Raw genomic sequence first — 26893 nt, 5'->3', positions numbered from 1 at the left:
AAGGCAATTTCAGGGGGTGGGGAAAGCAAGTGGAAATCCTTGCCCAGGGCTTCTGCTGGCCAGTATTGTTAGGTGAATCCTGCCCTATGTATTTACTCTGGAATTGCCACTCTTGGTTAACTCACTCTTTACAGGGAAGCTGCATGATACCGTCATCAAATAATGTTGCTGCTCTTTCCTCCCTGATGCATGCTTCTATTTTGTCTCAAACCTTAGAAAAAATCCAACAGCATTATTTTTTATTGGTATTTTCCTTCCTCTCCTAACATGGCTATGTCATGCCCACTAGCGTACATGGAGCATAGCTGGATGTATGTACGCAAATACAATCCTCTATCTCCAGAACGACAGAAGTCAGTTGCAATTCTGCACATAGCTTACAGTGAAAAGAGACATGTCTGGGTAGAGAGGGCAAGAAGTGGCCAGTTTGGAATCAATTTACACTTTAAGTCACTGGAAGGAAATGTGATTATGATATTTGACGTAGTAAGCACAGCTTAATCCAAGTTCATGTAATGTTGAACTACACAAAATTTATTGTAGAACTATAAAATTACACCTGGATATATCTTCCTTTAATTCAAGCATTATAGGCCAGATGTTTTAAATGAATCATTTGTATCTTGCAAAAAATAATGCTAAAGGTTGTCACAAAAGGAATGAAGCTTCAGATTTTGTAATATAATTTAAGGCTTCACAGGTATACCATAAGACTGACTACAACACCATCTTAACTAGCTACACTTATATCAAAACATGACACTATAACCAGGGTTGTTCTTTTTAACCAAGCAACATTCTATATCATACATAAATATGTTTTAACTGTTTTGTATTATGGTGGTGTAAGCCACTTTGAGACATTTTCTGTATAAAGCAATGGATAAATGCAACAAATAACAATATGCCAGAAATAATGTCATAGAAATACTTTGGTACTCAGCATAAGTTGCCTTCTCAAACCATTATATAACAGTAGACAAATCTTCCTTCCATACCAGTGTTAAGCATTGGCATACCTGCTGCCGGGGGAAATAAAATTTGACATTTTCAGCAATCCTGGCACCCTCACTACCCCTGCCAAACTCCCAAAGGTAAATGGGAGGGCAAGAGGCTTTAATTCAGCAGCTTTTAAAGGAGAATTAACCCAGACACAAACATAAACAAAACAAAACCCCAAAACATTAAACTATGTATCACAGTATTAATGGTAACACACACAAGCAGCTTGCTTTTATCTTGTGCTAAGCTTAGTGCTCCAAAACTTTTTAAAAACCACCATCAACAGCATATTATTAGAAAAGTGCATTCTCTGTGTTTGCAATTCATTAGAGCCTTGCTTCACCACTTCTTTCCCTTCCTCCTATAGATCAGACTCTTTGTTTTGCAACAGCTATCATCCTTGAAGTCTACAGCATACGTCAAAATGACTCAATACTGTTGAGCAACAGCAAAGTGGGTTTTTTAAACGTTTTTATTTACCAAGGTAACAGTGAAATATTTCAGCTGAATTTTGAGCCTGCAGCCTTTGCAAATGGTATTTTGATTTCCCTTGGCCCTGAAAATATGTCCACTCTGACACAAGCAACTGAGTAGCGTGACTTCTAACCAATTAGAGAAGCACAAAAGACCCTCAATGGTTGGCACCTAGTTATAACTAGCAAGAACTGGCATATTAACATAGCAGTTCACAGGGAAAGATAATAAACAGAGTCTCTTTATATTGACAGCTGGGATAACGTTTCAGTCATATTGCACCTGGAGTTATCAATGCACCTGGAGTTATCAATCCTGACTATGCTAGAAAAATAGGCTGTTGCGAATTATCAGACATAAGGATTTTTTTAGCACCACTTATTGATGTAAAGGCTCCTATGCCATTGGTTTGTATCTGTTCAGCAGGATATCTGTGCTGCTCTGGTTTCTGAAGGAAGTCCAATTCACAGGAGCTGATAAATACTAAAGATGATTTATTTATGCTGTGCATGTTTCTAGCACCTTTATGGTAGACCCTCGTGCCTAAAATATGTTACAGGCTTGGTGACTGTCTCTAGTATTTCCTTCAACTGACCCAGATAGAGAAATGTATCAGTCCAGTACAAAGCTATTGATGGTTAATAGCTTTAACAGCTAAACTTTATAATAGTGTATACTTTTATGTAGGCTAGGTACACAATACCAGTTTTAAAATGCAGCAAGATTGTTTTCCCTGCTGCGTTTCAAGTTGCTTTTGTTTGGTGTTGTACACACCAGTCGAGTTTGATGTGTTCCTAAGTCACCCGCTGTCTGTCCACACAAATGGGCAGAGAGGACACAGCGAAGCAATCTCTTTGGAACTCCTATTCATTAAGCAATCATCTGCACACATTCAATGGCTTTCTCAACTGCATACTCCTCAGCTGAACTGCGAAGTGACTGTACCTTAAGTTTTCAGCTTGGATGGAAGCTGGTTCAAGGAAAAAACATTAAACAGCAGGATTTCTCAATAAACTTCGGGATAGATATGAATTGTGGCTAATGTTGTGTGTACACGGCTTTAAAAAACCAGCAATGGGGATGCAGAGTAAACAGTAATGTATACACAGTCCTGACTCACTTAGAGGTTTGTTTGTTTTTTATAGAAGTGCTCTGTAAATTTTGTTAACTAACTAGAATGTCACTGTTCAGAGATAGCATGCCCCTGAATACCAATGGGGGACAACAGTTGCCATCAAGTGTGTTTCTAGGAACAATTTGGCTGGCCAGTGTTGGAATAAGGACATTATGTGGGCTAGATGGACCCTTGGTTTGATCCAACAAATATAATCTTAACTGTATTCTTTTACAGAGTAATAGGCTTTCACTACTCACTTTGTTCTTGGGATTTTCCAAAGGACTAACAGGCACACATAGGATTGGCTTCAATGTACTGCTAGTTTCACTCAAACAATGGGGCTTTGCCCTCTCTCCTTCCTTGCATGCCCCCCAATCCTGCTCTGGGGTTCCCCAAGCCTCCAGAGCAGATTAGGGGGAGAGGAGGAGAGTTTTGCTTGTTCACAACAACTTAGTTGAATCCCAGCCACAGAGCCTTATTCCATATTATAGTAGCGTACATCCCTCCCCCTAACAGTCAGTTAATCATACAAATCCTGAACGCCTGCATCAATTTTAAATAATTAGTATGTGAAATAAAATTTATTGTTTTGCCTGCTTTAAGTATCTCATCCCAGAATGAAGGCAAATCTCTTCAAAAATTGATTTAAATTGCATAGAACATGTGTTTGCTAGCCTTTTCTGCATGGTTGGGCTTCCTAGCGTATTATTGTGCTTGCTCAACATAGTTCCAAAAACCTTCTGGGATCAAACAGTAGACAAACCAGTTGAGTAAGAGCTTAACCATGCATTATGCTTTTCTTAGATTTAGGAAAACTTAATACGCATTGTAAACCATACTTGGATAAATAATTTGAAGGGCAATATACCAACAGATGCAAAGCTCCATGAGATATGCATTAGATAGATAGATGACAGACAGACAGCATCTCTATATAGGAAGATAGGTCTTGAATAAATAAATGGAAAGCATCATTAAGTAGGCATAAGAAATCTGTCTAGAGATCACCACTAGGTACTTACGTGTGTAGTAAGAATATAATTTAGGAAGTGAGCCTTGGTATTAAAGAACGCTAATAGCTATATCATCCCAACATGATGGGGGCTGGCAGCCTGCAGCCCTAGAGCTGCATGTGACTCTGAGCCTAATCACAGCAGCTCTCTTCTGGGTGTTCAATTCAGCAAGAGGAAGCTGTCCCTCTCCTGACAGCCTACTGGGTAGACAGGAAGACAGACCCAAGGGGGTGGCACCCACTTTGGGCTCTGCTCCCTCCCTGCCAACATCTTCCTTACCCCTCCCACAAGCACCCCCACCTGAAAACCCTGCCCGCCTGCACTGTGACAACTACAATCTAACATGTGGTGTGTGCCTTAGCAGGGGAGTGCTGCTGCAAGTAACTGAACATCCCACATTTTTATCAGAAACCTTTATGACACCAGTGAGCAAATGGCCTAATTGGTACCATGACACCAATGAGCTATAAAAGGAGGCTTGAAGCACTATGAGAAACCAAACTGCTGGTGCCCCCGTCTGTGCCATCTGCAGACCCTGAGAAGGGCTCAGACCAAACTGGACTTGCCAGAGCACAACTAAAAAGACCTGTGCAACTTTTGATAAGAAACAGGAGGTTTACTTCAAGGAACAGATAATGCTACAGCAAAGGAATATTTCTCTGGAGCAGAAAAAGACTTTATTCAGGAAAGCCACTTAGCGACCCAGTCTTCCCTGCATCTGAAGCCAGAGACAAAAATCTGGTGAGTGCAGTGGTGTTAGGACCTTAGCAGTGCCACTCCATGGAGAACCCTGACCTTGTTCACAGTGGAAGAGTCAGGGCATGTTGCTTGAGTCTCAGCAGAACATTTCCAGTTCTGCAGGATAACTAGCTTTGCTTGAGGGCGAATGTGGGCAGGACTCATTGGCTCTCTCTTGAGACGCAAAGCTGTATTAGCTCTTTCGGTGCTTTTCTCTGGTCTGCAGAAGCCGTAGGATGCGCTCGTTTTTCGTTAGATCTGAAGGCAATTCATTTTTCTGGAAACAAGACACAAGTTGGTTGGAAACCAGAGAAAGGACTTTCACCATCTGGTTCTCATGCAGCAAACTTCAAGGAACATCACCCAAAGGAGCATCGGCATTCAACATTCTGCACTGAGCTACATTCAACTGTGGACTCATGCACTTCTCATGAGAAAATATACCAATGCTGTATTACTGAGCCTTTCAGCAGGCTTGTTTAACAGTGACTATAATTCAAAGTTGGCTTGTGAGGAATTACTTAGATTAGGGTAGCTAACGTGGTCCTCTGGTTGTTGCTCGACTACATCCCTGACCACTGACCATGGTGGCTGAGGCTAGGGCCAATGCCATTTGAAGGACTCTGCACTTCCCATCCCCAGGGCAGATCCAAAGGGGTCTTCAGCAAGCTATCCCATCATATTCTAGTGACTTCTCTGGGCTGCTGCAGGGCAGTGATTCTGCTTCAAGGAGCACATCAAGACACTGCAAGGAGTGCAAGTTATTGCCTTTTGTTTTCTGGCTTTTAAGTTGAAAGAAAATGAGTCAAAAAGGTTCTACGATGTGGTGAACCTGTGGCCATCCACACCTTGTTGGATTCCAACTCCCATCAATCCCAGCCAGCTTGAGCAATGGTCAGAGCTGGTGTTCAGCAACATCTGGAGGGCCACATGTTCCCCATCCTTGCTCTATATGCTATGTTGCAGGGATGAATGACTATTAAACATAGATTTATTTCCAATAAAATCATGATTACTGTCTTTGGAACTCATGAGAGCAGGATCAGCTGACACTCAAATTTACATTCAGGCTTCAGTAGCATCTAGATCTGTAATGAATTGACTTTGGGCTTCCCTTGAGGAGGAAAAATACTATATTGGTCTACACAGATTTGTATTCTAGTATACTGTGGAGGCTCCAGTAAGTTTAGAAGAGGCGGTGGTGCAATTCTGCAATGACAGAAATGTCCAGAAAACCTTATGCCCAAACAGATTTGTTAGTCTTTAAAGGTGCCAGTTGAAACTTGGATGATTTTGCTGCAACAGGTAACAGAATTACCTTGTGGGATGAAAATGGTTGACGCACACAATTTTCCCCAAGAGTTGTGCTGCCCTCTAATGGAAATACACAATATGGAGAATTTATTCTCTGTTTTTGTTCCTAATGTAAAACTTCAGGCTAAAATTACTAAGAATTTCTACGAAGAGATTCATTCAAAGATCGAGACTTTCCTAACAGTTTCAAAGGTCTGACAATCTTAAAACAAAAGCACACTACCTTGTTCCTAAGGAGCGGATCTGCTCCCGCTTCTATGAGTAGTGCTACTGCTTTAGCGCTGCCCCCAAGAACAGCTGCATGGAGAGCTGATGTTCCATTCTAGTATATACAAAAACACAAAATATATCTATATGCAGATGATGTTGCTAATAATAATAATAATAATAATAATAATAATAATACGTAAGTTTTAAATCTCAGATGTCTTAACAGTGATGCAGCCTTTTCCAACCATTTCCAACAGATGGGTGGGCATAAAAAGACTTTAACCCACCTGAGTTTGAGACATGGCATATGTCAGGCTTCCTCAAACTCGGCCCTCCAGATGCTTTTGGCCTACAACTCCCATGATCCCTAGCTAGCAGGACCAGTGGTCAGGGATGATGGGAATTGTAGTCTCAAAACATCTTGAGGGCCGAGTTTGAGGAAGCCTGCATACGTAATAGGGAAAAGACCCAGGACCCTGTTCTGATTTATATTAACATCTCTATATTAGAAAAATATTTGAAATAACTTAGGATTTTGAGTCAAACTGAGCAATCTTCTGCGAGAGTCGCACTGAAATTAGAGCTCCCGCAGCATCCAAGAGAACTATGGTTCTGAGCATCCCAAATATTTTCTCAGTACTTGCCTTCAATAAACCAAGTGTAGGAGAGAATTTAAGCAATTCCTCTATAACATCACTATATCCTTTGTTCGCAGCTTTAAGTAAAGCAGTTGTGCCATCCTACAACAGAAAGGAGGAGAGAGAAGAAACATGAATTGAAGATGACCATTTGTCCTGTTTTAGACTTGTTCTTGTATAGAATTCATAAGGGAAGGGTCCTCCCATTCATTATAACCCATTTAGAGCATGTTATTTCTCCCATAAGCAGGCTTTGAGTGTCTTTACTGTACATGAAGCTCTTACTGCATGTAGCAGCAGTGCTTTTATGACATCCATACCCTAGCTTTGCAGACTTCGATGTTTAAAAACATTGTCATTGAAACATTCCTAAGGCTGTGATCCTATAGTCACTTAATCTAGGAATAGGTCCTATTGAACTGAGCTAGCATCGCCATTCAGCAAACTGAAGCAATTGGCTCAGGTGGTGAGGCTGGTTAACTTGGGCTTCCCTTCCCTGGTGTAGCATGACATGCTTGCTGCCATCAGAAGCCCGCCCCCTCCTTGCTCCCTGCCTCTCTCAAGAAAGGTTCAGGGGCAAAGCATTCCTTGGAGTAAAGCATTCTAGGAGCGATGGCCGAGACTCCCTGTGCTCCTGCTGCAATTTACTACCTAAAATTGTTAGGAAAAGGTTTAAAATTACTGTACAATTTCCCTCTAAATAGGGCTTCAGCAGCAGCAAACTATAGCAGTGCCATGAGCAGTCTCGCATCCAGCATGCCGAGAATGCTTCACTCAAGGTAGGACCTTGGAGCAGGGAGGTGGAGGGCCTTTCCACTGCTTAAGCAGCAGCAAAATAAATATTAAGTAAGGTGGAAGAGCTACAAACTCTTCTCGAAGCTACAAACTCTTCTCGAAGCTACAAACTCTTCTCGAAGCGACAAACATGAGTCTGACCAAACTGTGGGAGGCAGTGGAAGACAGGAGTGTCTGGCGTGCTCTGGTCCATGGGGTCACGAAGAGTCGGACACGACTAAACGACAACAACAAAACAAGGTTGAAGAGGAGAAAGGGAGAATTGCTACTATCCCTTCCTTCTTTTTATAGCACCAGCTCTGCCTGCTATTGGGCAGCCACCCTGTTGACACCAGCATTGTTACAAGGCAGCGTTGAGTCTGGGGCGAATATGGTGTTTCCCCTGGTGCATCTACACAGCCTCAGTTTTGCCATTGCTGTTTTATCCTGTACAGGTAAGCTGTAGCAATGCTGGTGTCAGGAGGGCAGTCTGCAACTCTCCCCCCACCACAATGGCTGCTATGACCAAAGGAACAGCACACACATTGAATTTATAGATGTACAACTAAGTGGTTTTAAGGACATACCTAAAAATGTGAAATTCACAAATGTATGCACCACACAGATACATAAACCAGGAAGTCATTTCCCACCCTTTCCCTGTGATTGTCATTTGTTTTAACTGTTTTTAATTCTAAAATTGTAATCCGCCCGGGACCTGATGGTGCATAATAATGGTGATGAGGATGATGTCTACAGCTCTCTATTTCGTGTATACTTGGTGGCAAATCTGGGTTTACATAATGGATGAAGCAGCATTTCCCTGACAAGACCACACAAAGTGGCATCTGGCTAATGAAGGCTGGTGGCAGCTTTCTATTCTCCTTGGAGCAACCTGGGGATAACCACGAGACCTGGACATGAAAAGATGCTTGGACCTGTTTTCCCTGTTAGCCTTGAACTGATAAAGGACTGGGAGTCTTGAAAGCCCGTCACATTTTTCTTCTTAAGCAGCAGTTGGTGGTTTACTAAACATGAATAATCCTAATCTATTATATTCTACTCATTTGAGTGAACTGTATGTCCAGTGGGCTTTACTTTATTTTGAACAGCAGACCCTTATGAAATCCATCAGTTACCACAGAAGGCTAGTGCTCAAGAAAAAGAACTCTACTGGGCATGCAACATTTGATAAGAGGTTCTTTAGATACAGATTATCCTTGATCTTAAACTGAGCCTCCAAAATGCGTCAGTCCTCAAACTTGCCTTCAATGTCAAGGCCATGCTGTGTAATCTATTGAGAAATAGCAAATAACCAAGTGGATCTGAGCACTACATCTTTGTTGCTACTGACCTACCCATTTTTTCTTAATAACATGGCAGACAGTGACAGGGACCACTCAGAGACAGAGGTTAACTGTTTAATTTACACTTTTATTACCAAGAGGAAAGGGATTGGCTTTTTTCTTAAGTATGATTCTGTGTTCTGGTTTTGTAAAACATCTCCAACTTGGAAACAGAAGAAGCTGTTCCTTCTGTTGTAAGATGCCCCTTGCAATGAGAGATAATTGAGAGGGATGCTAGCCAACCTATTCTGCAGTGTTGACTGCCACAGCACACCAATGAGATGTTCTAGAATATGGGTGGGGAACATGTAGCCCTCCATAGGTTGCTAAACACCAGCTCCCATAGTTTCTGATGACTGGCCATGCTGGTTGAAGCAAATGGGAGGTGGACTCCAACAACATACAGGCTCCCAACCCATGTCCACCATATCACAGAGCACTGTTGACTCCTTTTCTTCTAATATAAAGCCCCCAAAACAAAAGGCAGCTACTCACACTCCTTGTAGCATCTCGTTCTGCTCCTCGGAGCAGCATCACTCGCACTACCTCACTGTGACCCATCTGAGAGGCTATCCACAATGGAGCTGTCCCATCCTTTAAGAAGAAGACGAAATAACATGCAAAACAGGACCCATCAGTTTGATACAGGCAGCACGCTGAACAGCACTGGCAGCTCACCACAAGATTCTGGCTGGAACTCAAGGACAAAATGAACTTGAATCCTTGATGAAAACCCGTTTTCCCCTGGAGAAGGGACATCGTGTTCAGCTCAGTGTTCAGGGAATGCAAACAGGCAAACAGAATCTATATATTTCAGCATGTCCTTGTGGCTGAATAAAAGTTTGAACAGTGCAAATGAAATGTTCAATAACTTATTAAGATGAAAACAGTACTCTGTATAACAAACAGTATTTTCTCTGTTTTAAACGCCTTAATTAATATCAGATGCTATACCAAAGTTTAAGAAGCAGGAAGTACTGGTTCCTTATAAAGCTTAACGCAGACAAGAGTCTATTTTGTTTGTTATCAGGTCATGAAGTGTAGTTCTGTATTCTTTTGAAGGACTCTTTTTAAACAAAAATAAACAGTTTAAACAGTGCTGAAGTGGAAAAACAAGGTTGAGGGAGAGGAGCTTCTTGAGTTTTACTTCCTGTGCCCAATTCAGTTTACAAAAGCCTTGCATCATCATCTTTTTTAAAAAACCCAAACAGTTTCCCAACCATAGAATATATAATTCTGCTGAGATGAGAAATGAGCTTCTTTGTAGCTTATACAGGATGCAAATTTAAAACTCTGTACAGTGGTACCTCAGGTTAAGTACTTAATTCGTTCCGGAGGTCCGTTCTTAACCTGAAAGTGTTCTTAACCTGAAGCACCACTTTAGCTAATGGGGCCTCCTGCTGCTGCCGCGCCGCCACCGCACGATTTCTGTTCTCATCCTGAAGCAAAGTTCTTAACCCGAGGTACTATTTCTGGGTTAGCGGAGTCTGTAACCTGAAGCGTATGTAACCTGAAGCGTATGTAATCCGAGGTACCACTGTATTTCAGAAAGTAAATTGCTATTTGTTTTCTACTAGTGACGATGCTGTACAGCAGTTAAATTTTGTGGTTAGCTTGTGTATGTTTTCAACCATGGGTTGGTAAAAATATTGGTTTGTGGATGGTGTCACCAAGCTTTCTTAAATATCAAATGGTAGAATTGGGGAAGATTTGAAATGCTTGTTTCTTGATATGTTTAGTGATGAGGAGTGCAGAGAGAAGAAATGCCATGGTGCACCTATAGCAGCAAAAGCAAACACCTTCATCTGCCCCACCTGCAATAAAACATGTCTCTACAGCCACAGCAGGCACTGTAACTCTCCAGCGGTTTGACTTTACCCACAAAGGCACACTCTTCCACTGTTTTCTGAGACAGACTGATGCCGGCAAATATTAATACAAAGAAAAAATGCAAAGGCTTTCATGGACCTTAGTGGGAACCAAACAAGGCACTTAGGATGCAATCCTGTACACAATTATCCAGGACTAAGTACCACTGAATAGATATATATAGGACTGCAACATTTATTATCTTATCTCATTTCCTGTAAACACTCAGTCTGGAAGTTAACAGCTAGCAAAATTGAGGCAGGTAATTAAGTTCAGTGTCACAAGGTGTCAGTGTTTCCTAGAACTAGTAACCTTAGAAGACTCAACTGCAGTAAACCTGTTAGTTCAGGCCATAACCTTCTGAGTCAACAGTAGATCTGCCAACTGAGGAGGTGACAGGGTTACTTGTGGACTAGATTGCTTTGGGCCCTGTTTATCAAGGTAGCAACTGAAACCCTGTGGACAGGCTGGTGCAAAATGAAAAGAGCATAATGATAGCGGCAGAAATTCCAAAAACACATGAGGAACAAGGCAATAAATAGTGCATACAATTCTGGTTCCCTTGCCTCAAAAAGGATACTGTGGAACTGGAAAAAGTTCAGATACAGTCAATCAAAGTGAGGCTGAATGTTAAAGAGATTCAATAATGACAAAAGAAAGAAATTTCTTCACACAGTGCAAATTTAAACTATGGAATTCATTCCCACAAGAATTCATTCCCACAAGAGGGCTTTCAAGAAGCGTAGACAAATGAATAGAGAACAAGGCTATTGGTGGTTACCAGCCACAATGGTTACGTTCTAACACCACCTGCAGAGGCCATATGGTCCAGTGGTTGGAACCTGCAGGAGAACAGAGTGCTGTTGCGCTTAGGTCCACCTTGTGAATTTCCCATGGGGAATTGGTTGGCCTGTGAGAACAGGATGCTGGATGAGATAGGCCTTTGGCCTGATCCAGGAGGGTTCTTCTTATGTTATAGGAATAAGGAAACACAGAATGCTAACATGATTTTTACACATCCTATAGTTAATCGTGGCTTTGTGTGCCTGGAAATACCAAATGAGAAGCTACGTCACTTGTGTTCATGCTTGTTATCAGCAACCTGTGAATGTAAATGCTTACCCAGAACCTGCAATTTCCCGCATTTACACCTTCATCTACTCTTCGTAGAAAATAACCTCTGGTGCAATATAGTTCAGTCAGGAGGTGGCTCTGGACTTAAGCCGGATTTCTGTGGCACTGGGCATTTCCTGTTAGTAGGGAGCCTTTTTGAGCCCAAGGGCTTACAGTCCCTCATATGGAACGTTCCTTGGTCCCCATGCCAGCAGTGGGCAGGGCCAAAGCCAAAAATGGGTGGGGAAATGTTACATCCCAGAGCCCTGAAAGTGAAGAGGCTTTTTCACATGTACACACCCAGAGGCTTCCATGCTCAAGAAACAGGCATATTATCCACAGTTGACAGACACCTTCCAGCCGGGCAAAGGCACTATGATGGACACAGAAAAGGGTCAGTGAAAAGGTGCAGCCTGAGCAGGGAGCATGTCTTAGGGCCAGACAAAGCCCAGGAGAGCCACATATGGTCCACATGCCTGAGGTTTTCCACCCCTTGTAGCTGTTCTGGTCTTGTTGGGGAGAGAGAACAAATTTCTTGCCTAACTGCCTGACTTTTGTGTCCTCTAAGGATTCCAGGGCACACATACCTCCTTCAACTGTTCCATGGGACAGATTCTAGGAAATACCTATAATCTAAGTAAGAATGCATAACCAGAAATGCCAAGTATTAGAGGAAGTTAAACTACAACCTCGGCAGTCTGTATAGAAAACCCAACAGCAGCACATGTATCCAAATTTGATCAAATATTAACTTCCATATCAAAGGCACACCAATAACTGGAATGTAGTCAGCACCAAGGCACAGCTGGTTAGTCTTAGCACATGAACAGATGAAGGGGATAATCTAGGCAATATCAATCTTAAAAATAAATAAGGGAGGGTAACAAACATTGTCTGTGTCTTAACAATGCTGAACATTACCTGCCTTGGCTGGTTGACCTTTGCTCCAGAAGACAGCAATAGCCGAATTAAATCCAGGTAACCACCTTGGGCAGCCAGGAAAAGGGAAGTAGCTCCGTCCTTAATTTTTTAAATAAAACATTTAATTAGCTTTTAAGCTGGCAAAAAAAGATTTCTTAACAGAACCATTGAACTCTTCCTTTCCTCCATTAGCCCACAAGCATAGCAAGACTGCTTATATACTGAATTATCTTTTTCATAACTACCGATACATTTCTGCAGCATTGATGTATGCAGAAAGCAAGCTTGCTCTTTAATTAGTCTGCTTCTAGTCTTTCATGTAATCAATTTAAAGATTAAACAATAAACCCTGGTGCTTTCTGAGTAATGGTTCCAGCAAATGTGCATTTGAAGTCTGCCTCTTGTGGAAGTCCTTGCGAGTGCTGCTGAGCAACAGAAGCTGATCAGATTTTTGGTTTTAAGAACAACTTCCTTTCAATCATTGCTTTAAAGTGCATTACATATTTCATATCCTATCCAAAAGTGCTATTTGAAGCAGCACACATGCTTCTCCTATGACCAGGTGGGCAGCAGCAACAGCAGGTGGGAAAGGAGAATCTCTACCACCCTCTCCCCTGCTGCCACCCACCGACTCGCAGGAGAAGTACGTTAGATGCTTCAAACAGTGCTTAAAGGCAGTCCCCACATTCCAGTTCCAGTATGGAGGGCTGCCTTTAAGTGCTTCTCAAAAGAGCTGTTTGAAGTAGCTGCCCCTCTCCTGGGCTTGGGTGCACAAGAGAACTCTCTGCAGGGAAACTTCATAAAAGGCAGCTTCCATTATTCCCAATCTCCATGCGCAATATTAAACATGTAGAGCTTATAATTTTGCCTTCTCATTCTGTGTAATGTGTAGAATGGCTCAAAGTGTAAGGAGGAGCTGGCATACTGGGCAAGCTTTGAATTTTCCACCAACTCCTTTCCAGCACGTAAAGTAGCACAGAAACACCAGTTCCAGAGCACTCTGCTTTCTCATTAACAGAAAAAATGAATCCCGGAAAGGTTTCCTTAAACCTTGAACATTCCAGGGGAAAGGGAGGGTCAGAATGGCTGAAGGCCAACTCCAAGTAAACTCACATAAAGCTGATCGTGAACGTTGGCACCGTGTTTCAGCAATGTTTCCACCACTCTCATGTGCCCATACTGACACGCAGCCAACAGAGCAGTGCCTCCATCCTGCAAAGGGGTGGGGGAGTAAAAAGAAAGCACAGAATAGGCACAAGTGAAGGTGAAAAGACAAAGGCTGTAGAATACCACCTACGTCTTGCATTTCAATACGATACAATAATAGCAATGAAGAAATCAAATAGAAGTTCTGCAGATAATGCCAGGGGAAGCTGCTGGCAGTGGCAGAATTTAAGCCAGAGCTTTCCAAACTTTTCATGTTGCTGACACACTTTTTAGACATGCGTAATTTCACAACACTGTAATTCATTTTCGCATCATTTCACGACACAGTAATTCAGTTTTACTATCAAGCCAGAGGTTAAACTAACCCCTTTCCATCCCCTGCAAGAGCGTGGGGAGCGTTCTCATGACACACCTACATACTGCAGCCGACACACTAACGTGTCACGACATTTAAGCCCTGGCCTTGGAACAAGAACTTTGGGAGGAATAAGTGTATCCTGTTGAAGGCTTAAGTAAACATTCAAAGAATCATAGAACTGTAGAGTTGGAAGTGACCCTGTTTAGTTCACAGTGAATGGAAACTGTCCCTATATGTGGCTATCAACCCCACCACTGAACAACACATAATTCCCATATACCTAAAACGTGAAATTCTGAACATGGCTTTTTCTGATAACTTGTCCACACTATATTACTTAAAACAGCTGTCACTCATAGTTTCCAGCAACATTCCCCATCCAAGGATTTGATATCCAGGGTCTCTTAAAACAGGAAAGCACTTTTCTTCTTTCTTCCAGCATGAACTTGGCTTTCTTCTTCTTGGACTTTAATGGTCTTGCTGCAAAGCCACAGGCCCTAATATACTGGCTATGACATTATGACTTCTCAATTACAGTCATTCTTGAAGTTTAGTATCTACACCCTCCCTTCAGATGTCAAAGAAATAAACAACTATCAGACTTTCAGAAGACATCTGAAGGCAGCCCTATTTAGAGAAGTTTTTAAGGACTGATGTTTTTATTATGGTTTTAGTTACGTTGTAAGCCACCCAGAGTTGCTGAGGAAACCCAGCCAGAAGGGCAGGGTATAAATAACAAACACGCCCCTAAACATTTTGTGAATCTAAATTCGGCCTCATTGAGGGGCAGTATTTCAATGTATGAGTAGTAAAATGAGAGTACCCATAAACATTATTTTTTTTTACAAAAAAAGGACTGATGACAACAGACTTCCTTAAAATTACTAGCACTGGATCCCAAAAATTTTTTTTGTTCCAAAAGTCAGCCCCCACCCCTGCCAACATGTTAGCTCAGTTGGTTAAAGTGTGGTGCTGATAACGCCAAGATCATAGATTTGATCCCTGTACTGGCCTATTCCTGCATTGCAGTCAGTTAGACTAGATGATCCTCAGGGTCCCTTCCAACTCTACAATTCTATGGGATGTCATGTAAAACAAAACTGTGTCAGTTTCTTGAAGTAAGGCCTGCCCTTTCACACATCATGCAGTTGGGAACTGGGAGGCACAATTAAAAGAGAAAGCAGGTCAGATGAAGTGAGGCATCCTGCCCCTGGTTGTGTATTTCCAGGAAGTCTCCTTCCTTTTTTACTTTTTCTCTTAGCAGGGCTTTTGAAGCCTGGCTGAGGGAAAAGTGACATTACTGGTGGGGGCAGATGTAAAAGAGGTAAGCAGTGGGGGGCGGGTGTTATTTATTTAACACATTTTTATCCAGCTCTCCTGCTGCAAAGCCTCAAAGCATGGTTTGCAGATGAATTTTACAAAGAGGATATTCCATGCAAACATGACACAAAAGGAAAAAAGCATGGGGGGAGGTAAAAACATTCTTAAAGTTGACTGAGATGGAAACGGTTCAGCTGGTCTGTCAGCAATGGAAAGAGCTGTTTTGACCCAATTCTACCAAGTTCCCACAGGTGAAGGCTGGTAGTTGTAGCACCATGGAGAGCTGCCATTGAGCAACTTGCTCCCACAGAGGTTCTGAGGTCTGTAACAAATCCACTTTAAAAAAAGAAACAGACCATTTTCTGGACAGGAAGGTGGTAGAGACAAGCACTGAAAAGTGTGAAATGAACAAACGATTAACTGGAAAACGTATAAAACACCCTGCAGGCAAATCAGCATGAATGCTCATTCCTACACTTAAGGCATTTCTCTACTCCTCCTCATCTAAAAAGTAATGACAAGCACTGCTTCCTAGGGAAGGTGTTTCACATTCCTCATCATTTTTTTGTACTGGATGCAGTTGTTGTTAATGTTAACTCTGGAACAATTTTGGCTACATCTGTAGGGAATTAGAAGCTGAGGCTGCACCGCTGTCTCTGGCAAATACGCTGGAAATTCCGAGAAATGAAAACCATCCTGGCACAACTGCACATCAGCAAATCAAAGCAGAGACTTTTGCATAATGCTGGCGTTACACATGCAAGGTCTTTTCAAACCAGAAAAGCCAAGGCAGAAATCATATTGCTGATGCTGTGCATTTCACGACAATAATGACAATGGGTTTCAGCTATTGCAAAATGCTTTTTCTTTTTAAACAAACCAACATGCAGTGCAATGTGCTACAAAGAGCTGTGCATGCTCTCTAATTTTTCTGGTTCCCTGCTGCAGTCCTCCCCCCGCTGCCACATGCACATCCCAATAACACTACTTCGGAATATTGCCACTGCCGTGTTACTGTGCAATCTGGAAGGAAAGCAAAAGCCAATCTCTCCTGACTCCCTACCCAGCCACATGAATGCAGAAGGCTACATCCTTATGTACACCACTTAAGACCTTGGATAATTAAGCGGTATATAAATAGCAAAAATACCGTGCATGCCTTAATGTGAGAGAGTGCTCCCTTTCACTCTCTCCCTCTCTCTCACTGGCACTGGCTGACTTATTATAGATTTTCATATTACATTAAGTTCTGAAAAGAAATACGCACAATTCTCATCTCTCTTGCTTTTGATCTTCCAGGGCAAACGTTTGCAAAGGGGAACCTGTGCATGTCCTCTGTGCAGAGTTCGATAAGTTTCCTGCTTTTACATTAGATATGGACTCTAAACCATGGATAACCTTAATGTTATGTACTGAGTTGAATAGGATCCAAATTGCAGCAGTCTGATTGGTCCTAGAACAATAGGATTCAGAATGCAGCAGTCTGATTGGTCCTAGAACAATGCAGCAGTATGATTGGTTGGCAGGAACCACCCAATCCTGCTCCAGATAGAAGTGAATCCACAACATGATTGGCTTACAGTAGAATTCCGGGATTAGCCAATCATGTGCAGCCCATTGTGTAAATAATGTATATAAAGCAGATACTGTGAGGGGACTTTCATTCATTCCTCCTCACCACTATGAGCTGAATAAAGAGCATGAAATCACTTTGCGACTCGGAGTATATTTCACTCGGAGTATATTTCACTTAACTAGTTTGCTGAAACAAGCCAGCTTCATAATTATGATCATCCACAATTTGAGAGGTTCGGATGACACAACAAGCTGTGGTTAATAAAGGGGGGGGGATGAAGAAAAAGCTGCCAAACTCCTCCTTGCACCGCAGCAGAGCCAAAGGCTTAGCTAGGCTTGTTCTCATCATGCTAAATTATTGTGAGATGTTCAAGCTGGGCCAGTGCCTCAGCTTTGGTTCACTACATGTATGAAATAAATAAAAAACAAGGTTTTGGTGAGGGTGAGGGAAAGAACTCCAGAAGTAAATACAGCGGTACATCGGGTTAAGTACTTAATTCGTTCCGGAGGTCCGTTCTTAACCTGAAGCTGTTCTTAACCTGAAGCACCACTTTAGCTAATGGGGCCTCCCGCTGCCACCGCACCGCCGGAGCACGATTTCTGTTCTCATCCTGAAGCAAAGTTCTTAACCCGAGGTACTATTTCTGGGTTAGCGGAGTCTGTAACCTGAAGCGTATGTAACCTGAGGTACCACTGTAAATGTAACAAAACAAGTTCAACACAGTTTTGTGCACTAGGCTGGAATACTGTCATTCGGTAGTATGCAGCTAAGTTTTACTCCAAGGAGAACCACTGAAATTAACAGACATGACTAAGTTAGGTCCATTAATTTTAATGAGTCTACTCTAAGTAAAACTTAATTGGATACCACCCTTGTTTCCGAGACTAACGCAGCCACAGACTCTTAAGTCCCATAAAACTAAGGACAGGAACTGGTGCTTCAGTTCTGTGGATCTGTCCTTCCTTAGCACTCTAAGATCTCTTCCAAATCTGTGCACTTCCGTGCTTTGTTTGCTTCCGTTCAGTTAAATTCAGTGAGAAATTGTTTTAACAGGTGGCCAACAGCAAGAGTTGATGGGAAAATTGCCCTACATTCAATTATTCCCTAATATGAAGAATATAGAGCAAGAGTAGAAAAGGTGAAGGTGAGACGAGTGCATTTTGCATGAGCCATAGGTGATTTCATGCTAGCACAAAGAAACAGATTTTGCCTAAAGCAGTTGTGCAGGTGGCATTGACTACAGAAAGGAGTCAGTTCTTTCACAATTCAGGCCACGGTCATCTGACCGTACATGAGTTATTTAGTCTTATCTTGGCAGGTATACAGTAGCTACTCCTGTCATGTTAAACATGAAATGACAGCATCTTTTCAAGAAAATCCAGCTGCCTGAGTGCCTGCAGCTGTAAATTCCATACAACTTGACTTCCAAGCAGAGTGGCCTCTTTCTGTCTTTCTTTTTTTCCATTTTAGATATTGCTTCTTGACTTCACACCACTGGGTAGCATAAAAGAGACAACCAATCTGGTCAGCTTTGGTTCTGCCCTTTTGCAACGGAAAGAGTAAAAATTATTAGGAAATGGAGCAGCACTTATACAATGAAAATGGAGCAGTAAAAGCCTGAGCCGAACATATGTCCTGCCAGAGAACTAACTGTGTGGCAAGAAGCAAAATTATATCATGGGCCTCTCACTTGCTCTCCATGCCAAATCCCTGCCTGCCAAAATTCATCATCGTGTTAAAGCCAAGCACAATCTCTTACTTTTGTTTTAAATTCTGTGGAGGCTCCATACTCAAAGAGAAACTTCACGATATCGTTGTGACCTTGTTGTGCAGCAAAGAACAGGGCAGTGGCACCAGTCTGAAAAAGAGAAACATAAAGCCCATGGATTAGGTATGTAAGTACATTTCATTTAATCTACATAACAATGTCTTTTAAAACCTTATTTTAAAGTTGGTAATGCTTGAAATGTACAAATCCAAATTCTCATATCTAGCAGCAGCTGCTCTTCAGTTAAAACATTCCCACATGGTTCTATTCTGGAAGATTCCAGGACAGCCTTCCCCAACCATTGTGCCCTCCAGTTGTATTGGACTACAACTCCCATCACTCCCAACCAACACTTTAAAAAAAAAACTTTCAAAATGAGTAACAAAGCCAAAATTCAAGATACTACTTTTCATAGCTTGGGGATGGAACAACTGAGAAAACAACCTGTTAAATTTCTGTAACACAGCTGTGAGGGAAAAGGAAGGCAGCGGCCTAGTATACAAATAATGTTAAACCATGGTTTAGTTAGTGCTATGTGCACATGACTTGGGTTGCACACTTCCCCCTCCCTTTTTCTCCTCCTGCATCTCAGTGGGGAGAGCTTCTGAAGCCAGTTTCATAACCCATGATTTGATGTTGTATTATAACCATTCTAGAATTTGTTTTAAACCACAATCCCAAATTATCTAGAAGAGTTTGGATTTGATATCCCGCTTTATCACTACCCTGAGGAGTCTCAAAGCGGCTAACAATCTCCTTTCCCTTCCTCCCCCACAACAAACACTCTGTGAGGTGAGTGAGGCTGAGAGACTTCAAAGGAGTGTGACTAGCCCAAGGTCACCCAGCAGCTGCATGTGGAGGAGCGGGGAAGCGAACCTGGTTCACCAGATTACGAGTCCACCACTCTTAACCACTACACCACACTGGCTCTAGGAACAAATACATTAAACCATTTACCAAGTGGTTAGCTACAAAAGCATGCATGCAACCATATGGCAAACCGGTCATCTGTACATCAAACGGGGTATACATTAAAATAAGTTTAGCGAGATCTGTTGCTATGCCTTCCCCTAGTTGAAGGAACACTTCAAACGACATTCTCAGAGTTAGGTCAAGTGGACATGCTAGCTTTATTCTCCTAGGTCTCTTTATCAGATGCTTAAGTACACTGAGATAATGGAGCTGCTCACATACATTAAGGGCTTTGTTGGATGAAAGCCTCATACCAGCAACTTCTAAAGCAATTCTAACCATCTTTAAATTCATCTAGGAAAACTGCTATTATCCACCAGTAGATCTGGTAATGTTGCAATTTGCAGATGTCATCAAAGGGACCACTATCTTAATTTTAGGTAACCAAGACAGGTATACACACATATTTTGTAAATAGATGAGAATTGTGTCATCCTTTAGACATATACCTGTTTTCTGTTATCAGGAAAAAATGACTCCAGGCTCCTGGTGCATTATCAAGATGCTAAGTTTTTGAATAATTCTAATGCAGGCCTAGACAGACCACTTATTTGCTACTGGAGGGAATTCTGATATCACCAAATCAAGCTTGCCACTCCTTCTTCTCATAAGGTATCTGTGAATTTAATATCTGCATGACAGATAAAAACTTAATGTGTGAAGCCTTTCCCAGTGCTGAGATGCCTTGATAAGGAAATCTCCACCTGTTGCATTTCTGCCTGTCATACAGATATGCAAAACAGAGGAGCCCTACCATGGAAAAGGTGGCAACTTTCACTGGTGATTAACTTTCTCTCTGAGTTTAAAAAGCAACAGTGAGAGCTGCAATTAAAAGCTGTGCATACAAACAGGATATGTTAAAATGAGGATGTGGTTGTCACTATATCCTGTAGTCCTTTTGAGACAGGCACTTAAAAGGCTGTTAGGAAAGAAGTTGATTAAAATGCTATAACGATGGAGGGGGGTTAGAAGCACCATCCTGGGAGAATAGCAACCTCCAATTGTCAAGCCAAGTCTGAGTTGAACTACACTGCTTGCTGTTTAATGGCAAATGATGTCTCCTGCTTGTACAGAAGCCAGATAAGAGGCTGACAACCCTACAGCAAGAGATTGATATCCTGGTTGCAAGTAACCAAGGAAATTCAAAATATCAACTCCACTATTCTGACTCATTTCTGCGTTCTGCCATCAGTCAAAGATACTGGCCGTGTTTACACAATTTAATCCTGGCTTAATTGGCTAGGTTATGTATGACCTTCATGTACCTCCAGCTACCCCCTTTGCTCTTGCTAGCTCCCCACAAGCGAAGAAATAAACCAGGAAGCTGCAGTTAATCCGAGTTTCCTGTTAAGTGCAAACTGGGGTCTTAAGGTGGATTCTAAACAAGCCAGGATTCAAAAGCCAACTTTAAATTAAATGAAAGTTGGCTTCCTAATCCTCTTCTTTAGAAGCCATCAATGTTGTTCCTGGCTTATATGAAATGGAAATCTATCATTAATTTGAGCTTCCTGGCTTGTTTTTTGTGGGGGGTTTTGTGTTGTTGTTTTGCATAGGGACTGTATACAAGTACACAACGCTCATGCATATCCTGGCTTATTACATCAGGAACTAATCGTAATAACTAGGGCATTGTGGCATCCTATTGCTCATCTTTGGGGGCCCTTAGCCGTATCTACTAACCAGGACCCAAACTTGCTGACCGCATATATGTCACTCATTGCGGACAGCCACAAGTTCTCACAATAAAATAGGTCTTGAATCTTGCATTTTGGCCCAGTCTTTCTTGCAATCCCTTTAAAAATTAAGAATTCTACCGTACCTCTCTCTGAAGGTTGATATCAGCTCCTTGCAGCACCAATTCTCGCACGCATTCTTTGTGACCATAGTACGATGCTACCATAAGCGTTGTTGAACCAAGCTGGGCATAAAGAAATACAAACTCATTATCTTAAAAATAGGATAGAAAGCCATGCAAACCTGAAGGCTGTATATAATTTCTCTGCACCTGCTCAATAGAGAAGGGAAGGCCTTTTGGCACACGCAAAATGCTTTGTGCTCCCTGCTGAGCAACTATTGAAAGTTCCCATACTTTGAGCACAAGAGGATGCTAGGGTTTGTGGCTTCTGTGCAAAATGAATCCCAGCACTCCAGATCAGTGAGTCTCGATTTTCTGCTGAAATATGTTGGAGGGTTTGCAAACTGTTGGAAGGTGTGCAAACTGCTTTTTAAGAAAAATAAAAGCACAAGGGGAGTCCCAGTCATGTAATTGCTATGTAACGTGTTGTTTGACTCCTGCTTTTGAGCACACTCAATATGAAGAAAATAATGCATTCATGTCAAGTTTCCCCACTCTCCCGCTAGACCAGATTATGCAAACACATGCAAATCATCTGTTCCTGTCATGCACAAAGTCCTTACACTGTCTTTGCAGTCCACATCCACACGCCCACTGTTCAACAGCAGCTGGAGAAGTGCCAAGTTTCCTTTTCTCGCAGCCCAAAACGCAGCATTTGCAAGTGGTGTCTCCTTCTGTTAACAAAACCAAAATGCAACAAAAATCAGATTATTCTGTACAAACGCGGGGATATCTGTGAAGTCTTGCTAGTAGGGATCTTTTTTCTTCTCTCCTGGCATGGGCCCTTTGCTTTTAACAGTGCATGTTCTCTGCTTTGTTTTCTTAAGTGGTTAACAGAAACACAGCTGTTCCGCAAAGGAAAGCTGCTCTCCACCCATTTGACTCTCGAAGAACACCTTCTTACCCTGTGGGTATTGGGCCTACACACTAATGCAAGCATAGAGTTATTATTTTATGCTCTAGAACATAGCATTCCAAACTGTGTGTCATGACACGTTACTGTATCGGCTGCAGTGTGTAGGTGTGTCGCGTGAACGCTCCCCAGGCTCCTCCTGGGGCTAGAAAGGGGTTAGTATAACCTCTAGTTTGATAGTAAAACTGAATCACTGTGTTGCGAAATGATGTAAAACTGAATTGCTGTGTCACGAAATTATGCATATCTAAAAAGCGTGTCACCAACATGAAAAGTTTGGAAAGCTCTGCTCTAGAAAGACCACACATAGCACACCAACCTGGCTCACCTGTAACACCCTTGGTCACAAAAGGGTGGATAAGATATGCATCAGAACAGAAAGGGATCAGACCATTGTGAAACAAGCACACAAAAATAGTTTTTAGGGCAAAACCCTATATTCAATATACAGCAGCTAAAGGTAAAGGTACCATTGACCGTTAGGTCCAGTCGCGAATGACTCTGGGGTTGCGACGCTCATCTCGCTTTATTGGCCGAGGGAGCCGGCGTACAGCTTCCGGGTCATGTGGCCAGCATGACTAAGCCGCTTCTGGCGAACCAGAGCAGCACACGGAAGACGCCGTTTACCTTCCTGCTGGAGCGGTACCTATTTATCTACTTGCACTTTGGCATGTTTTCGAACTGCTAGGTGGGCAGGAGCTGGAACCGAGCAACGGGAGCTCACTCCATCGTGGGGATTCGAACCACCAACCTTCTGATCAGCAAGCCCTAGGCTCTGTGGTTTAGACCACAGCACCATCTGTGTCCTTCATACCGCAGCTAAGGGGGCATAAAATCTGGCAGAACCAACACCCTGGTATGCTAGAGGAACACAAGCTATGTTGTCATGCTGGTGGAATGGCTAAAATGAGGCAGAGTCATAGTTAGCCATAGTTAGAGAAGGAACAATGCAATTCCACCGCACCCTGTGTGCCTCAAGACCATGGCAATGAATTCCAAAGGGCTGGGCTTTAAATATTCAGATAATTATTCAGTGCAGTGACTCAATTAAAATATTTTAATCAATTAAAAAGTTGTTGCTTGTGAATCACAAAACAGGTTAGATGTTTTAAAGATTACAATTACAATACATGGCAGGTGTCACCTTAGAAGAGAAAACCCTCTTTTTATTCTACACAGGAGGGAATGCTTCTTCTAAAATGGAGCTGGATGTGACACATGTGCATCTTTTCCAAAAACAGAGACCGGGGGTGGGTGGGTTCTATTGTTTTACTCCTATACAAATTTATGTCGATTTTAATCAACCAACCAACCAAAAATAATAAAATTATCTGGGTAAAAGCTTAACAAAGGGCATAAGGAAAAGATAGATCCTCTCCAGATGACATAATTGTTGTTTTTAGGGGATTGTTGAGATGTTGCCCATTTCCTGAGGAAAATCCAACTACTCTGTCTCTGGAAAAGCTTATTTTCTCTGAATTCAAACTACTATGTCATTCCCTACAAAAAGCTTCGTATCTTTGTGTCATTGTGCTTGTTTTTTCTTCTTCTTTGGAAGCTTGTGCACTTTAGCTTTCCAGCACTCCAATAATAAGCGCTCATAAAAAACACAATCATACAAATGAACAAAATGTTCTGCAATAAGACGCAGGTTGAAGAGAAATATTAAATATTTGCAAACAGCATCAAACTTGAAAGTATCTGTTTAAAGAAACAAGAATACAGTGGTACCTCAGGTTAAGTACTTAATTAGTTCTGGAGGTCCGTTCTTAACCTGAAACTGTTCTTAACCTGAAGCACCACTTTAGCTAATGGGGCCTCCCACTGCCGAAGCACAATTTCTGTTCTCATCCTGAAGCAAAGTTCTTAACCCGAGGTAATATTTTTGGGTTAGTGGAGTCTGTAACCTGAAGCGTATGTAACCTGAAGCGTATGTAACCCGAGGTACCACTGTACATGAACTGCATAATATAGAGACCAATGAGCACACTTTCAGGTGAACATTTCATTTTATCAATTGTCACCTGTTTTCTGATGAGTTATAATCCTCCTCTCTTTTATGTACTTGGGTGAGTTATGTGGATTTAGGCTTCTTACTGCAATCCTTGAAGTCCGGCCTATTTTAATTTATTACCACCCTAGTACGATAACATGCTCTCTCTGACTAAACAGCATAACCAAGGAGGAACAACTGACAAGCATCACCTTCATTTTTCAGAACTATTACTCAGAATTTCCAGCTAATAGGATCAAGTAACAAGGAACGGGACAGATCCCTGCCTGAGACACGGGAGAGCCACTGCCAGCCAGTGGAGAAACTATTGATGGAAATGTACCAGGGATCTCACTCAGATAGGGAATCCTATGGCCAGTGCACATGTCTACAGAATGGGGCAAGGCTATGCAGTGCAACAATTTCAACTTGTTTTTTCAATATGTGACGGGGGCAGGAAGTTTGACAGCACCCCTCTTGCGTAACACAGCCTCAAATTTCATACAATATAATACAGTGGTACCTCGGGTTACATACGCTTCAGGTTACAGACTCCGCTAACCCAGAAACAGTACCTCGGGCTACGAACTTTGCTTCAGGATGAGAACAGAAATCATGCTCTGGTGGCGCAGTGGCAGCAGGAGGCCCCATTAGCTAAAGTGGTGCTTCAGGTTAAGACAGTTTCAGGTTAAGAACGGACCTCCGGAACGAATTAAGTACTTAACCCGAGGTACCACTGTAGTGAGCAAAAGTGGGCGTGGGCAGACATAAAGATACAAGAGAGAGGGCCTTTTTGGTTGTGGCATGTAAAATATGCAATGCTCTGTGGAGTGAGGCCAGCTTGGCTCCTTGTTCCTTGCATTCTGGCCAATGGCAGAAGCCAACTTGTTTCAGCAGGTGCTTGACTGCACACAAACTGAAATTATTATAATCCACAGTTACTTTAATTGCTATGTTAAAACTATTATTTTTTCAGTCTGTGTTGGTTTTGCTGTGAGCTGCCTTGAGACTTCCTGAATTACTTCTGAGGTAAAAAGTATCAGGAATATTAATAATAAATACACAAATAATTCAGCGCAAACTCTTTTCTCTATACAGCATCCTCAGACATGTTATGTCTGCGTTGTGCAGAAAACATCTCCTCCTCCAACACTGCTCCACACAGGGCATGTTTCTGATGCTAGGTCTCATCCGCCACACAGCACGTGCAATAGTTAGCAGGAGAAAAGAGGAGTGCTTTTGTGCATGAACAGAGAGCTTTCCCCTCACCACTCAACATGGCCAGCCTTCGCACATCTGGGATTAGTGGGTGAAAGGCTTCATCCTGAAGTGGACGGCACCGCTCAGTTTAAAACACACACACACACACACAGACTCAGTCTCAAACAGAGCCTGAAAATTAATGCCTCACCCACACTCCACACGCTTAACCTTTCAACACTCCCCCACCCCGATCGCCGTTTAATAAAAAGGAAACATTGCTTTAGCCAGCCACCTGGTTCCCGCCAGCTGCATTGGCGCTTAGGAGAAAAGAGATGAGCCCAGCTTGCCCCGCAAAGCCAGAGGCAGCCGCTGAGCCAGGCCTGCCATGGCATCTGCAGTGATAACGGGTCACAGCCGCAGGAGAACTTGGAAGATGATGAAGAAGCCGAACAGCAGCGCGGCTGGGGAAAAGCTTACCTTGAAGGACATGGTGAGATCCCCAAAGCGATTCATGCCTGCCAAACCCAGCGAAGCCGCATCGCTTCCCCAGCAGCACTTCCTTCCCAGGCCTTCCCCGGCGTCGGCACGACAGCGATCATTGGCTCGCCTTGCGGAGCCGCTGGAGCAGAGCTGGCTGCAGGGCTGCAGGCGGCGGCAGCAGCAGCAGCAGCACCGCGCCCGAGCCGGCGTCTGAGTAAGAGCCGCGGCAGTCTGCCAGCCAGCCAGGCAGCAGCAGCACGAGGCCTGCTCTCCTTCGCAGCTTGCACGCTTTGCCCTCTCATCATTGCCCCCTCGGAGAATTCCCTCGCCCGCTTAGGTTACACCGCAAGCGGCTGACCTAGCAACTATGGTGAATTGATATGCAGCCGGGCGTTGAGAAGCGCGCGCTCGTGCTGGGCGTCGCACGTTGCAGCAGCACTTTGCAAGCGAGAGATTTGGCTCTGCGCCTAAATGAGGGTAGACAGAAGGCAAGAAAAAAAAGTGCAAGGAGGCCTACTGGCCTTGGTGTGTGCACGCGCAAATTTCACTTGTGTGAGCTGATCAATACCTTTATTAGGATTTCTTGAAAAGGCTGAAAAAAGGTTACTTCTTCGCGAGCTTTGAGTCCTGAAGCACGGGAAAAAATTCTGCCTGAGAGTGTGGCCACACACACACACCCTCTCCAGGAAGACAAGCTGTATTAAGGATTCCAGGAATATTGGGAAAGGTAGTTAAGAGTGCTGGGAATTGTATACAAAC

At 42.7% G+C, this 26893-nt stretch overlaps 1 protein-coding gene across 2 annotated transcripts; it reads right to left on the bottom strand.

The window, feature by feature from the left end:
- Positions 1 to 513: 513 nt before the first annotated feature.
- Positions 514 to 26511, bottom strand: ANKRD29 (ankyrin repeat domain 29). 2 transcript variants are annotated; one of them, XM_083517797.1, is made up of 10 exons: positions 26132 to 26511; positions 22109 to 22219; positions 21510 to 21608; positions 18710 to 18808; positions 13643 to 13741; positions 12530 to 12628; positions 9122 to 9370; positions 6513 to 6608; positions 5882 to 5980; positions 514 to 4621 (listed from the first exon to the last, which is right to left on the bottom strand). In XM_083517797.1, the coding sequence occupies exons 1-10, from the start codon at positions 26165 to 26167 to the stop codon at positions 4538 to 4540; spliced, it is 1071 nt and encodes a 356-aa protein (XP_083373923.1). In that variant the 5' UTR covers positions 26168 to 26511; the 3' UTR covers positions 514 to 4537. The 2 variants fall into 2 exon arrangements, with proteins under 2 accessions (XP_083373923.1, XP_083373924.1); XM_083517798.1 differs by having other exon boundaries at positions 9122 to 9220.
- Between the last annotated feature and the right edge of the window lie 382 nt (positions 26512 to 26893).

The sequence above is a fragment of the Podarcis liolepis genome, assembly GCF_965112155.1.
Source record: "Podarcis liolepis genome assembly, chromosome: 8".
NCBI lineage: Eukaryota > Metazoa > Chordata > Lepidosauria > Squamata > Lacertidae > Podarcis > Podarcis liolepis.
The sequence above is the reverse complement of the archived record's forward strand: the minus strand, read 5'-3'. Positions and strand labels throughout refer to the sequence as shown.